A 14,037-nucleotide genomic window follows, 5' to 3' on the forward strand; every position below is an offset into this window, starting at 1 on the left:
GCCAACCCTGTTGCACGCGCCACACGACCGTCTGCATTGTTGGAAATCTGGTTTTGGTTGTTTTTGTGAAAATATGCTCATAGAATCAAAACGAAGCCAAGACCGACAAATATTTGCTTGAGGTAAAGCCTGATCACAAGCTACAACCACACTGAAAGTGATCCATGTTTCCTGGAAGTCTCTCGGCCACGGCATTCTACCACTCAAGTGAGTAGACCATTGCGCATGTAACTGACCTTTTACACACCTAGAGGAGACATGGTGGGATATGGAGACACATGAATTGTTTACCTTGCACACACGTGCTGTAAACAAAAAATGTCACTTTCAGTGTTCACTCTTAAGAAAATCAGCATTGTCAATCATTACTCACCAGTAATTTATTAACTAATGATTTATAGCTACGTGACAAGAGAAGAAATATTGAATTTTACATTCACATAATGTAAAACATCCTCAAAATATAGATGCTCCCTCCTCTCTCTCGGAAGTATGCTATGGTTTTACCTGTTCAATGCTGGACAGAAAATACATGCAAACGACCCCAAGCACAATATGACATGAGTTAAGGTTTTGGATGTTTTGAACAATATTAACTCTAAGAGATGATTCCCCCAACCTCAAGGGTAAGTGAATAAGCTAATCGAAGTTTGTATTTTTATTTATTCTAGAAAACATAACTGAACTGCACCTTTACTATTTAATAGTAGAAAACAACAATTCAATTGTTGATTATAAAAAAACTCATTATCTGATCACGAAATACTTTTGTTGAAATTGAATATGTATGGAGACATAATAATCTTCTTCACTAACAGGCCCCCGTGGCAGTTATGACACAAATGACAAATTACGGTATTGAACTGAGCTTCGTGCTTAACGCCATAATGGCGCCTCAATACCCATGTCCATTAATGATGCACGACCTACTTTTTCAAAGATGAGTACAAAACACTACATGTTGTTGCATATGCTTTGAAAACCCAATCCCGCGGATAAAAATATAATTGTAAGTGTAACACCTTACTCCGCTTCAACAAACAGACGTGGCAAAACCCTTTCGTCATTCATATGAAACAGCGCAGACGATTGCGCAGTTGTGTCTATATCATGACCAGATATTTGTTTCAGCAGTATCTAGATCAAACGTCTAGAAAGCTTTACTAATTAGGCCTTGAATATTGTCACATTGTAATCAATTACTTGCAATCTGAGATGAACACGTAAAAACGTGAATATCAGCAAAGCCGGAAGGTATGGTCCCCAATGACTACCCCACACATCTGATTGTCGCACCGTTTTTAAACAACGGTTGTCATTGGATGTCCATAAAAATGCCTGAAGACTCTTGTCATGTAACGGAGGCCTGTAAATCAAGACAGTCAGATGATGGACTAGAACATCCAGTTCTGACTCTCCTGACACGAAAATGCCTCTTTAATGTTTTGAATTACGTCTACCGTGTAGAAGTGTAATGTTAATACTGCTCTTTGTGAGAGCAAAGACAAACGTTAAAGAAATATGATCGTTTTACAACATGTCGAGACTGCAGCTGAGTAAGTATTGTAATCATCTCTCTTGAAAAGCTGATTTTGTTGAGCCACTTGTGACCAGTGACAAGTCGTGGTTTTTTCACTATCAGCCAGAGATTAAACACCTGGCTGACACCCCAGTACCGTCCTCCGAAGTGTGGGGAAATCGGAAATCATCATCCCAGGAATATGGTTATCCATAATCTATGAAATTACGTTAAAACATGAAAGTGACGTTAAGGTGCGTTCAGTTGATTTAATTTCCCGTAATAATAAAGAGACAGTTCTCTGATCATTCCTTGAGCGTCGTAAAACAGTGATGGGGCAAGGTTCATTTTCCAGCGAAGTTTGGTGAGGCTGAGTTAAAAGCTAATCGTTTTGAGTATTTATTCAGCTTTTCTTCTTTGTATATTCTGATATAATCTGAAATGCAAAAGGAAGTGTTCAGGACTTGTTTAATCGAAATATAACTATTCAGTCGACACCCATCTCCGCAACAACGTCAAGAACGCCGGATCAAGAATTAGCTCTGAACAGAATAAAAAGACGTTAGTATCCATGAAACGTGCAACGTATTCATGTCCATCCGACTTTTAAATGCCTTCAGTGACTTGGTAAATTTGTGTATTAATACATTGATTCAATGAGGACAGTAATTATATACTCATGGAAACATATAAGGGAACACATTAAAGTATAAATGTTTCTTTATTTATTTCCAAAGTGTAACACACGATGCAAAACATACCTTTTGAAGAAACCTGGTAAAAATTAAAGGAACACTTCTAATTCCACGTGTTCCGTTATTTGTGTCGATGAGTATATATGAATTTGCAAACACATAATCCCTATCGTACTTAGAAAGTTTAAACTATGTATCTGCTTTTGAATCATAAGATGACTAAGATTCTCCACAGTAACTTGGTGTCCTGACAAACAAAATATCGTTTAACGTCAAAATCAAATCAAATGGTGAAAAACAGAACCACGTAGAAGTATAAATTTTGTGATTGCTGTCTATGTTCCAGGACAGTTCATCATTTGAAATAATACCGCTATATATAAAACCAAATATAGAAGAGATATAGTCTATTTTGCCGTTCAGTATATATTGTCATGTGCCTCCTTTCTTCGGGGACGAAAGTGACGTCCTGATGAGCTGACTGATGGTTTGTCTGCAACAAAAATTCCATCTCATTTCTTATTTCAAAGGGAGTAATGCTTGTGCACAATAACATCATGTGTGTTACTACGACAGTTAAAAACATCATTATGAACCAGACATGAAAGATACACTCCTCAGTCAGGTGCACATACCCAATCCCATTATTTCATGCATGCCATAATCCAAAGGAGCTTAAGTTGGACTTTAAATCAAGTGAAAGATGTGCACTGACCCGGAACCCGGAGTTCTTGTGTTAGTGTTGTGTAATAACAAAACTTCAGTCTGTATCTATAATCAACTCTAGTGTGCAGATATCTGCACTACCACATACGAGATTCTGTAAAATAAGACAGAACTGTATAAGTGATAGAACTGTTAGAAAATGTGAACTATTAAAGAGAGGGCTGAAGAAAAGGGACACTTGTGCTCATTGCAGAACCGTGTAAAGAGAGAGCTGTATAACAGAGAGAACTGTATAACAGAGGGAACTGTAGTGTGGATAAAACATGGAACCACAAAAAGAGTGTAATCTGTGTAAACTATAAAACTGGATGAAACAATGAACTGCATGAAAGACAGAACGGAATAAAAGAATGTACTATATACATTAGTGATCTATACAAAACAATGAACCGTATAATAGAGTAAAGTATACAATAGTGCATAAACCAGTGTACTGTTTGAGAGAGAACGATAGGAAACAGTTAATTGTAGAGATGAGAGAATTGGAGAAAGGACCGAACTGAATGAACAGCATGATGGTTAGAACTATACAAAGGAGAGAACCATCGCGTAACGTCAGATCTTGTAGACAGTATCAGTATGGTAGTAACTATAAAACACGTTAGTTGCACAAAGGAGAGAACCATCGCGTAACGTCAGATCTTGTAGACAGTATCAGTATGGTAGTAACTATAAAACACGTTAGTTGCACAAAGGAGAGAACCATCGCGTAACGTCAGATCTTGTAGACAAAATGTTAGTAATTGTAAAACAAGTTCGTTTTACAAGGGAGAGTACCTGACATCTTGAAATATCAGAAAAGAGGATGAACGTTTTGGGAAAATGGCAGGATGATAGGCGTGCGTATACAACCATATAAAGTCATATTTCGTAACCCTAATGCATTGATAGAATGCCCTGTATACATTACATATTGAGTGTGAAACCCGAAGTAGCATATTGTTAGCTGAGTTTAGGCCATTACAGACAACTTGTCATGCATGGGAGAAACACAGAGACTAGGCTTTGCTCTACATTAAAAGGCATGGCATCACCTAGGTTCATCAGCGTCAACGTGAACAATAGCCCTCCCATCGTACAGCCTGCATACGCCGCTGCGCACTGCACTACCCGCATATAAGGCTAGGTATAAGGTGTAACTATTTAAAATATGTTGACGCAAAATGTCACAATTTACCAAAATATCTAGCCCATCTTTCGAAAGATGCGTCTGCGCTTGACGTGCGGGATGCAATACCATTGTTAACAAGAAACTTGGTTCTCTCCTTTGACGTCAGTGTTGATTCAAAAAGTTCCATCTTGGCTATCAGACGCTGACTGCATTGAGAGTAGTGCTCTCCGTTGTGGTAACTTACCCTAGGTTTCTTTGAGCTGACGTACAGTCATGTTATTTAGCAGACGCTCAGTCTTGCCAAATACTGCGTCAAGTGCGACCAAGCCCAGAACGACGAATACACAAGACAAATGACTGTTGACGGGTTAATGACTGGAAGATGAAGGACAAACAATGAAGGATAAAGGGTAGAAACAGAGGTGATGGGCATAAATTGAGGGATGAAGGGCAGAAACTGAAAGATGGAATGTAGAAACAATGAAAGCTGCAGGGACAGAGATTGAGAGGTCAAAACACCAGGTGTATACACTTTTTGTTGTTCGTCAGTGTGGAGAGCATTTAGCATTTGGCATGTCGAATTCAGGAAAACGTTTGTTCGAAAAGTTGTATAAATTACTGTACCTATCAACCCATGAGTTTACTGCTTTGGCAGTACCGTTATTCGAAAGGTCTCCTAGGCTTGGTTGGGCGTAGTGTGTTATCCAAAGAGTCATAATTTGCTGTATAGAGTCACGGACCTTAGACGTCCATGAATATGTGATCATGGTCTTTCGTAACTTCTCGTCACTCTCCGTGACCTAAGAGAAGACTCGTACTGGTATGGTACGCCGTTATTGCGTAGAATCGTGGCAAATCGATTTCTAAGTATCAAGTGAACTTTTATAACTTCGCTAAACAATGCAAAGCACATGTTAAACATAAACTTTGTGCTAGAGGATCAGCAACTTTCAACACTGAAACATCTTTACAAGGGGAATGGCTGTATAGGTGGTTTGCCCAAGGGATGTGGAAGATTCTAGAACTAGAACTTTGGAAATTGTACTAGACGATTTTCACCTCCGTGCCTGTTGGCGCATAGACAATGTAAGGCCCAGTCGAAAACATGGCCATGAGAAGGGTGCCAGTCGCCATCCGACTTGGCGGAATGACACGAGTAGTTACGAATGTGATCGTGGGATCGAATATTCCTGGCGATTTCAGTTCCATACCCGTGCCGTTGGGTTTCTTCAAAGTGATAAAGGTATAAGACCCACCTCGCGTTTTCATGCAAAGACAGTCCTGTTCCATGAGGTCGTAATCTAACTCGCTCATTCGAATAAAGGGGAATTATATTTCAGGTCTACGGGCACCCAGTCTCCACAGGTTTCAGTTATTGCAACATGCCAAAATAACCAATAAAAATAAATGTTATGTTTATCGTATTTATATGCACTACATTAGCGAGAGAGAATATTTTATAAACATGATAGAGAAGGTGATATCAGTGAATCAAATCATCTTATCAAACGAGGGCGTGCTTGAGAATCTTAACAGCAAGAGGTATTGTTTTAAGATGTATTACAACCAAGGCTTGTGAACGAAAAAAATTGAGGACCGTCTCAAACAGCTAGCTTTAAAGTACTACCCCGTGATACCGAATTGGTACAGGTCAACAAAAGCATACTCTAGTTGTAAGGGGCGGCAAAAATCGTTTTATCAGCTTAGGCAACTTGGTTGACTGCACGTCATCACCCGGTGATCTGCCCTTTCATTTCTTAGTTTCTGCCCTCTCATCTCTCAGATTCGGCATCTTCACAAACAAGTGTCTGCCTATTCATCTTTCAGTTTCTTGCTTTTCATCTGTCAGTTTCTGCATCTGTCCGGTTCTGCCGTTTCATCTCTTAGTTTCTGCCATTAAATATATCTCAGGTTCTCCATCTTCCACTTTCTTTCGCTTCATCACTCAGATTCTTCCGCAGTTTCTTTCAGTTCCCACAGACCACAACATGCTCATTGCAGTCAACTGGGAACTGTCCTTGTATAACTGAACACTGTTTCAGGTGGAGTTAGACCATTATCGAGGAGTGTCATCAATTCATTCGTGAGCTTCGGGTCGGCTAGATATTTGATATTTATACCTTGACAACAGGCCTTACAATCTACGTCATAATAAATGCATGTCAGCCCTTTTTGACTCGGGAATTATGAATTGGCTATATACACATTATTTGCATGTAACGGTCGAAAGGAGGCATATTTAATTAAAAAGAGAGATTTGGTGCGGAAATAGTGATGAGGGTGGCAAAATTATGAGCTTTTGATTGGTGATTGACATCACTGAAATTATTTTCGTAGCTAGATATATTACTCACACTCACTCCGCCCGCCAACAAATTGAAATCACGTGTTCTTTCCGTTCTAAAATAGCGCAAGGTAAAAACACAACCTAAACATTTTTAAACTCACCACAAATTGGCACTCCTAACACGAGTCGAGTATATTTAGTGGGATTTTTTTTCAATTTCAAAATCCAGCTGGCTGACTTAAACGTAAAGCCCGAGCAAGTCTATTGTGCTGAGCCCTGTCGAGCCAGATCGTCTGCTTTGGTTTCCCCGACACACTCAAATACACAGGATTGCGCATGAGCAATAGACTCCGCGAGAGGCGAAACTCCTTGAAGCGTTAATAGTATGATGATACCATCGCGCATAGCATGGTATTGTATCAGCTGTGGGAGAGTCGAGCCCTTGGCCAGTTCTAACAGCAAGGGGATAAAGCATTGAATAGCCTGGCATCGAATCCGATTGACCCTCCCGCTGGTTGTTGATACCCGAACCTACTTCTGGACCTTCCGAGGCGAGGTAAGTGCAGCACTCTCGGACTTAAACACGTGGAAATGTTATCATATGCTGTTGTTGTCAAATCAGAATTTTGTTTTCGGATATTCACGGTAAAACTATGAAAGGTTGGCTGTTCGACTGTGTGTAGTCATGATATTCCTAAATCGGGATGTTGTATATAATGGGTGACTGACATGGAACCATGGTCTGTGACTTGTCGGCGCAAACTGTCAACACATGACATGACACCTCTCCTCTCCATGCCGCTTCAGGGGTCGTCACAGTGAGTTAATGTGATTTCTGTTTCGTTCCTTTCAATCCCTGATTAAAGGTGTTTATCTGTTTTAGAAATGATTAGATGTACAGATTGCCGTTTGTTTTAACGCTGATGATTATCCCTGACGACCCATGTATCTTCACCCTGTTTTGTAGATCAAGGACCGAGGCACTCAAGGTTATTTGTTTGTATTCGTTATCTCATTTAGAAATTGCGTAACTCGCTATAGCTGTCACTATGAACGACACATATGTCGGGTAGTAGGTTCAGTCAGATGAAACATGCGCCATTTCGGGCTCCACCCAGGGGTGTGACGGTAATGACAATATCCGTCCTGCCGTATTCGGATATTTGGGACATTCTATACGAATACTAATTCATACGTTCCACGCTGAGGTATATACCTTGATCTGATCAAATAAGACTTCCTCTGCCTGTACCAGTCGGACTGGTTTCCGACGGAAAGCGACGGATGCGCTTACGGTTGACTGGACCACGGTTGTAAGGTCAAACGACATTGACAGCAATAATCAATAAGGGATAAAAATCATTTAGACGGCGACTCTAGGCACTTGCCGAGTCTTTCTTTCAGTGAATCGACGCAGCGTCGGTTATTGAAGTCTTCATTAGTCATGCATGGACCTTTTGTTTGATAGGTCGATATCCTTGTCACGTGTGCGTTGTATGGTTATACAACAGATTCCGCTACAACACGGGAGGTCAGATATTATATATTTATACCTTATCCTATATTTAGTCGTATATGTTCATATTTGTTGGTGTGGGCAGCCTACGGAATATATAGTCGACCTCTGGCCCGTGAGTCCTAATTTGTACTGAGGACACGTAAACATCCATACATGGCTCTCGAGTAGTATACAGGACTAATATTTCGTACCAGGTCCCATTTTTTAGCTTTGGTGTAAATTAGAAGATAAACATTAAATATTACAAACATTAATGTTTCGTCACAGCTACTCACACGTGAAATCCGGATTGTTCTGGTCTTTAATTAACTTAAAAAGAGCGGATTTCGAAAGTTGTGTGTGATGTAGAAAAAAATGATCATTACGCTGACTTGACAAATGAGCTCGGCAAAATCCAAGATGTCCTCTAAAATATTTACGTTGTGTGACATGATTTAAGTGAATGTCATTTTCATCCTCATTGATCGGTTTTATGCCATCGACCACCGGTACGACTGACGTAGATCCGGTCACTAAGATGTCTCCACGATGAAGCTGGATTATTACAGATGCCGAATTATGGCGGCGTGGTTGCTTTGTGCTTACCCCGTCTCGCCTAAGGCCTGGGTTCGATTCCCCACATGGTGAAATGTGTAAAGCCCATTTCTGGTGTCACCAGCTTTTGCTGAAAAATTGCTAAAACGTCTTAAAACTGCACTCACTCACACTGCCATGACAGAGGGGGTGCGTTTTGTGAGTGTCAGCGCCGTGTTTGCGTTTGTCTCCGTATGCTAACAGGGTTACCTTCTAGTACTATTTGCACACATCCTATTGCGATACTGCATATTCGATGATTTTGTGAGCACGTATTGTTTGTTTGTAGGTTTGACCTATATTTACACGGATTACTTATAACAGTATACTAATCTCACCGCATACATATATTCATATGGTCGTCCGGGACTACGAATAATCTCTAAAAACGTTATTTATGACTGACATGCGTGGAAGCATGATTCATGACTAGCATTGGGTGCCGAAGGTCGCTGTACACTGGCCAGTACCCTCCATTCGTCTCAACGCTACTAATATAATACATTATGTCCTGCCATCCACCCTTTATTCATACGTCGGTGTCTTGTGTTACGTGGATGTCGTAAAATATCTTAGGTTGTCGGTGACATTGTCCCTTAAACGCCCTACACGGTACACAGACCCGACTAACTGCCCTGATATCGCTGTTTCTCTTTAGAAAAACCGACCACTGGTTTGAGAGTGATACTATACCATCTACACTCCTTGGTCTAAACGTGCGTGGATTTCTTGGGAGAGCATATTACTACGTTCATGCCAGTGGTGATCGTCGTCTTGGCTAACGAAGCGCGGCAGATATATGGCCTGGGTTTTTGTTAAATGGCTCGTTCAGTCTAAATTGCTTTTTTCTTTTGTTGTTTTGGTGTATTGGGTTTCAGGGTTTCATGTATTTTATGTCTGAAATTTCAGCTGGAGACCTGTACATTAAAAGAGCGAAGGACATCTCAATTTGAAACAACGTGGTGCAGGAAAGTTTGTGAAAGGCATGTCTTATGTGGCATTGCGGGAGTGTGTAGACATGTACTATTATTACACAGAGTTCTGGAAAGTACTGCAGGGCACAACAACCCAATATATCTTTAAACTATATCCAACTCTGTCTGTATTGCTGTAATCATTGCTCTAGCATTACACTGTCTTTGAATTTGTGCTGCTATTATATTTGAGCCTCAAATGTTACACCCTTGTAGTGATTTATATTAATTTGTACACTTGGTTAATTTTAGAACACAATAGGTAATTATATTAAATTGCTTTATGGTACTTTGTTTCATAGTTTCGTGCTGATTTCCGGTTAACTATTGTATTAGTTTCATCCACATGTAACACAATGTTTCAAAGCTACTTGTTCAGAACATACTGATGTCATAAAAACTACCTGTTGAAAGTACCAGAGCTTTGCATGTTGCTGATATTGCATCAGCTGCGCTAAAAAGTAAAGAAAGAAATATTCTCTCATTGAGACATTAGGTGTCATAGTGTCATATAGTTATACAAAGGCCTGTAGGCGTGCATAATACGAGATTCTGAAATTTAATTTTGCAGCAGGTAGGTTGTCTGTGATTGAAAACAAGCTCATGGCGCTGCTACATGCACATGATTAGTGCATGTGGAGTAAGTTTGTGTCACGCCCCACGTCACGTTTTCAATACGATGGTAAGTGAAACCAGTAATGGGTCATGCTTTCTATGTTGCATGACTGGCATTCCAGTCACAGCAGCGAAACGAAGAGGACTATATGTGTGCGAGCATTATTCAGCCTTCTCAAAACACAGCCGCTGTCGTATCTTTCAAAGGGGCCAGCTCTTTTCTCTGGTAGTCACCCTCGTCCATTTATGCATCGTCGATAAACGCATGTTTTCCCCTACCGTCACCCAGGACAGAATTTCAATCTTGTAACTTTATACCAGGTTGAAATGTGAAGGTCAGAAGGGACCCGGTAGAGATGTTGCCTCTTTTGTGATACAAGAACATTGAGATTCTAGCGCTGGATCGTAGTCGTTGTCAGTGAGGACCAAATAGCATAGGATGAATGGAAACATTAGACTCACCAAGACACCATTTAATGATGACGGAAGATCAGTGTGTCAGGGAGCCAAGGTTTACGCCTCTTTTTGCCATATTCCAGCAATATCACCACCAGATATTGTGCCCATGTGCTCATGTGCCCATGTGGCGATCCAACCCGGGTATGCTATGTGACGATCGAGCGCTTTAACCATTAGGCTACTCCCACCGCCCCGAAGGTAGCAAGAAACGATTCATGCTATCAGGGGTGGTTGAAATCAACATCCACTGACTTACACTGCACGATAAGTAAAATACTATGGTTTCTTTGAACTCATTTTCAGGATATCTCATGTACCACACAGCACTACATTATTGACCTGCGTTAAAGGAATTATCAGATTCTTAGCATATTCCCTTCTGTCTTGCAGATTTGGATCGTCATCCAAAATACACTTATGGAGCATTAGCTGACCAGCCCTCCTTTTGAAGAAGAATCGTCCCGGAGCTGGAAGGAAGTTTGCGGTGCTGACAAGAATTCTGTATCTGTACACTCAGACAAATCAGTCATTATGCCTCGGTTTAAGAAGAAGAACGTGGGATTATTTGCAATAGCTGTTTCGTGCCTTGTCCTGGGTGTACTGCGTTTCAGTGGTAATGATACGTTCCAGGAAGCAGCGTCTGACCTTCGCCGATACGGCGGTGACGTCAATGCGATGGCTCAGCAACCTCTAATCAGAGACTTCTCATCACTTATTAAAAACCGATCGCTTCTAAAGATTAATCGGCAGCCCTCTCATGAATCTAGTAAGGAAGGTGGACTGGTAGATAAGATGTCAATGAGAAGCCTAGACCTGCCTCGTGAGTTGCCACCACGCAGCTCTGACGACCTCGGACAACACATAGTGCCCAACACGGTGTACTACGTTTGGTGTGGGAACAGAACATTCGAGTACATTCACTACTTAAGTGTTCGTAGCGTTTGGACACATATGGAGCCCGATATATTAGAAATTCATTATAAGATCCTGCCCCGACAAGACAAATATAACGACTGGCTAGATGAGCTGAAATCCTCCATTGCCAATCTTGGTTTGAAGCAAATGCCAGATTGGGCTGGATGTGAAAATTCGCATGACTTCGGCCGTGATTTGTTACGCGAAACGGGTGGCATCTTCGTATCTGAAGACACAGTAATTCTGAATCCGTTGCCAAGTTTTAGAAAAGAACAGTTATCAGTATATTTAGCCGATAATAACATTCCGAAACTTATGATCAGCTCGGCAATGAATGATAAGTTAAATGGGCTGCCATGTTTTAAAGGCTCTCAGTTTTATAAACCTTCCCAATTTGACAAAAATGTCATGAAATCCTGCCAGAGGGTCCTGCGCATTTCTGACAGTGAACTTTCCCAACCTACCCTCTGTGTTTTCTTTGCCCTGCCATCATATCCGAAGCATATAATATCACTTGACAGTCCATTAGCTGCCGATCTACGGTATGTTGCTTATGGTCAAAGGGAACCTGTGTTACCATCAACTGACACTTCATCAACCATTCCCAAAAATGTCCATTATGTTTGGTACAACAAGGCTAATATGACATTTATTATGTATTTAAGCATCATGAGTTCGCTATTTGTGCTAAAAGCGGACAAAGTTTTTATTCACGGTAACAATGCACTTGAGGGGTTTTACTGGGACAAGGTGAAGGTCAATCCGAAAGTAAGATTGGTTTTTAGGGAAATTCCAAGGGAAATTTTCGGAAACCAGGTATTATTCCGTCATCATAAAAGTGACATCCTTAGGGGAGACATTTTATACAAGTACGGTGGCATTTATGCCGACTGGGATGCTTTGTGGTTGAGACCTGTTGATGACATCATATCCGCCGGATATGACGTAGTTGTTGACATAGATCATCTTCCTCGCGAGCCGTATCCAGATTCTATCAATATGGGAGTAGTGCTCTCAAAACCACGATCAAAATTTATTGACATTTGGAGAAAAACCTACCGACAATACAGGAAAGATGATTTTTATTATAATCCAGTCGAGGTTCCTTACAAAATATATGAAAGGCACCCGAATTTGGTTAAAATAGAACCACGACTGCAGGTGATGTGCTTTCGGCTTCATTGCCATCCGATATTCCACCCACAGTTCAAAGACTTTCAACATTCCCAGCCTTTCAACTGGAGGACAGATGCTTACGCAATACACTTCACGTATCCGGATCCAGAAGAATATACAAACTCAGCAACTCTGAACAATGGATCTGGAATGTTCGCTGAAATAGGGAAACATATTTTGGATTCCATCAAAGATTAAAATTTAAGAAAAGATAAAGAACTAACTTCACGTGCGTACGGATGCCCTGTAAAATTGTCGGGATTTCGCCTTTGTGTTCCTCGGAAGAGAGTGAGTGTGATTTTATGCCGTTTTATGTCATATTCCAACAGGAGCACGGAGCTCCTGAAATGTTTTTCACACATTGTATACATGGGCGGAATCAAACCCGGGTCTTTGGCGTAATGAGCGAACGCGTTAACCACGAGGCTACCTCATCGGAAGTAATAAATGCCATTTAAGCTTCTTGTAGGCACTGGGCACTGGTGGTTGCTGTGGTTGCAGGGTTGCTGTGGCAGTTAAGGCTTTCACTCGTCAGTCTGTCCGGGTTCTATTTCATCTCAGGCTTGTGTTTAACGCCTAATTTTCGTGTTCAGCAATAACTTTGGTGGAGTAAAACAGCTCTATCTCTGCAAAGGCGACACGAGGTTGGAAATGTGGGTCCCTAGTTGTTCGACCTTGAAAAGCTTGTCGGAACGGGCAACGTGAGACGCCGCTACTTCACATCGACATGCTGCAACCCAGTTCAGCTGCTACCGTTTTAAGCAGGAAAACGTCTCAGTTACATTACATAAGGGGGCGGTGGAGTAGTCTGGTGGTTGAAACGTTCGGTCGTCACGACGTCACCCGGGTTTGATTCCCCTTGTGGGTACAATATGTGAAGCCGATACCTTGTCCCCCGCCGTGATGTTGCCGGAATATTGCTAAAAGCGGCGTAAAACCATACTCACTCTCTCAGTCATTACTCAGTCAAGACATAATTTAACCCGTCATTTACTAACGAAGTTAAATTTGCAGTTTCAGTAACACCCAGTTACACGCCAATGTTTTTATCACAGTATTATTTTATTTATTTGTGTTCAGTCAGGGAGCTCGCTTATACCAGACCCATTTGTCTGAATGCAGCTGTGGTACAGCTGTAACTACTGCTACTGCCGGCGCTAGCAACCCGCGAGGATCCGACATTTTTCATTAACTTCATGCTTGTCGTAAGAGACGAAGATCGGGATCGGGTGATCAGGCTCGCCGACTTGGTTGTCACGTCATCGTATCCCAACGACATAGATCGATCCCCATGCTGCTGATCACTGGATTGTCTGGTCCAGACTCGATTATTTACACACCGCCGCCATATAGCTGGAGTATTGCTGAGTGCGACGTAAAACTAAACTCACCCTCTCTCTCTCCCTCACTAACGGCAGCGTTGTATTAAAACCATTCTCACATGTCTCTGAATGTTCCGGTTTGTACA

General features: G+C 41.3%; 1 protein-coding gene across 2 annotated transcripts; it reads left to right on the top strand.

Moving 5' to 3' along the window:
* On the top strand, positions 1-14,015 carry LOC137299022 (uncharacterized). 2 transcript variants are annotated; one of them, XM_067831494.1, is made up of 2 exons: positions 1-207; positions 10,869-14,015. In XM_067831494.1, the coding sequence occupies exon 2, from the start codon at positions 11,010-11,012 to the stop codon at positions 12,765-12,767; it is 1,758 nt and encodes a 585-aa protein (XP_067687595.1). In that variant the 5' UTR covers positions 1-207; positions 10,869-11,009; the 3' UTR covers positions 12,768-14,015. The 2 variants fall into 2 exon arrangements, with proteins under 2 accessions (XP_067687595.1, XP_067687594.1); XM_067831493.1 differs by lacking the exon at positions 1-207 and adding an exon at positions 6,715-6,894.
* Positions 14,016-14,037: the final 22 nt, after the last annotated feature.

The sequence above is a fragment of the Haliotis asinina genome, chromosome 10, assembly GCF_037392515.1.
Source record: "Haliotis asinina isolate JCU_RB_2024 chromosome 10, JCU_Hal_asi_v2, whole genome shotgun sequence".
Lineage (NCBI taxonomy): Eukaryota > Metazoa > Mollusca > Gastropoda > Lepetellida > Haliotidae > Haliotis > Haliotis asinina.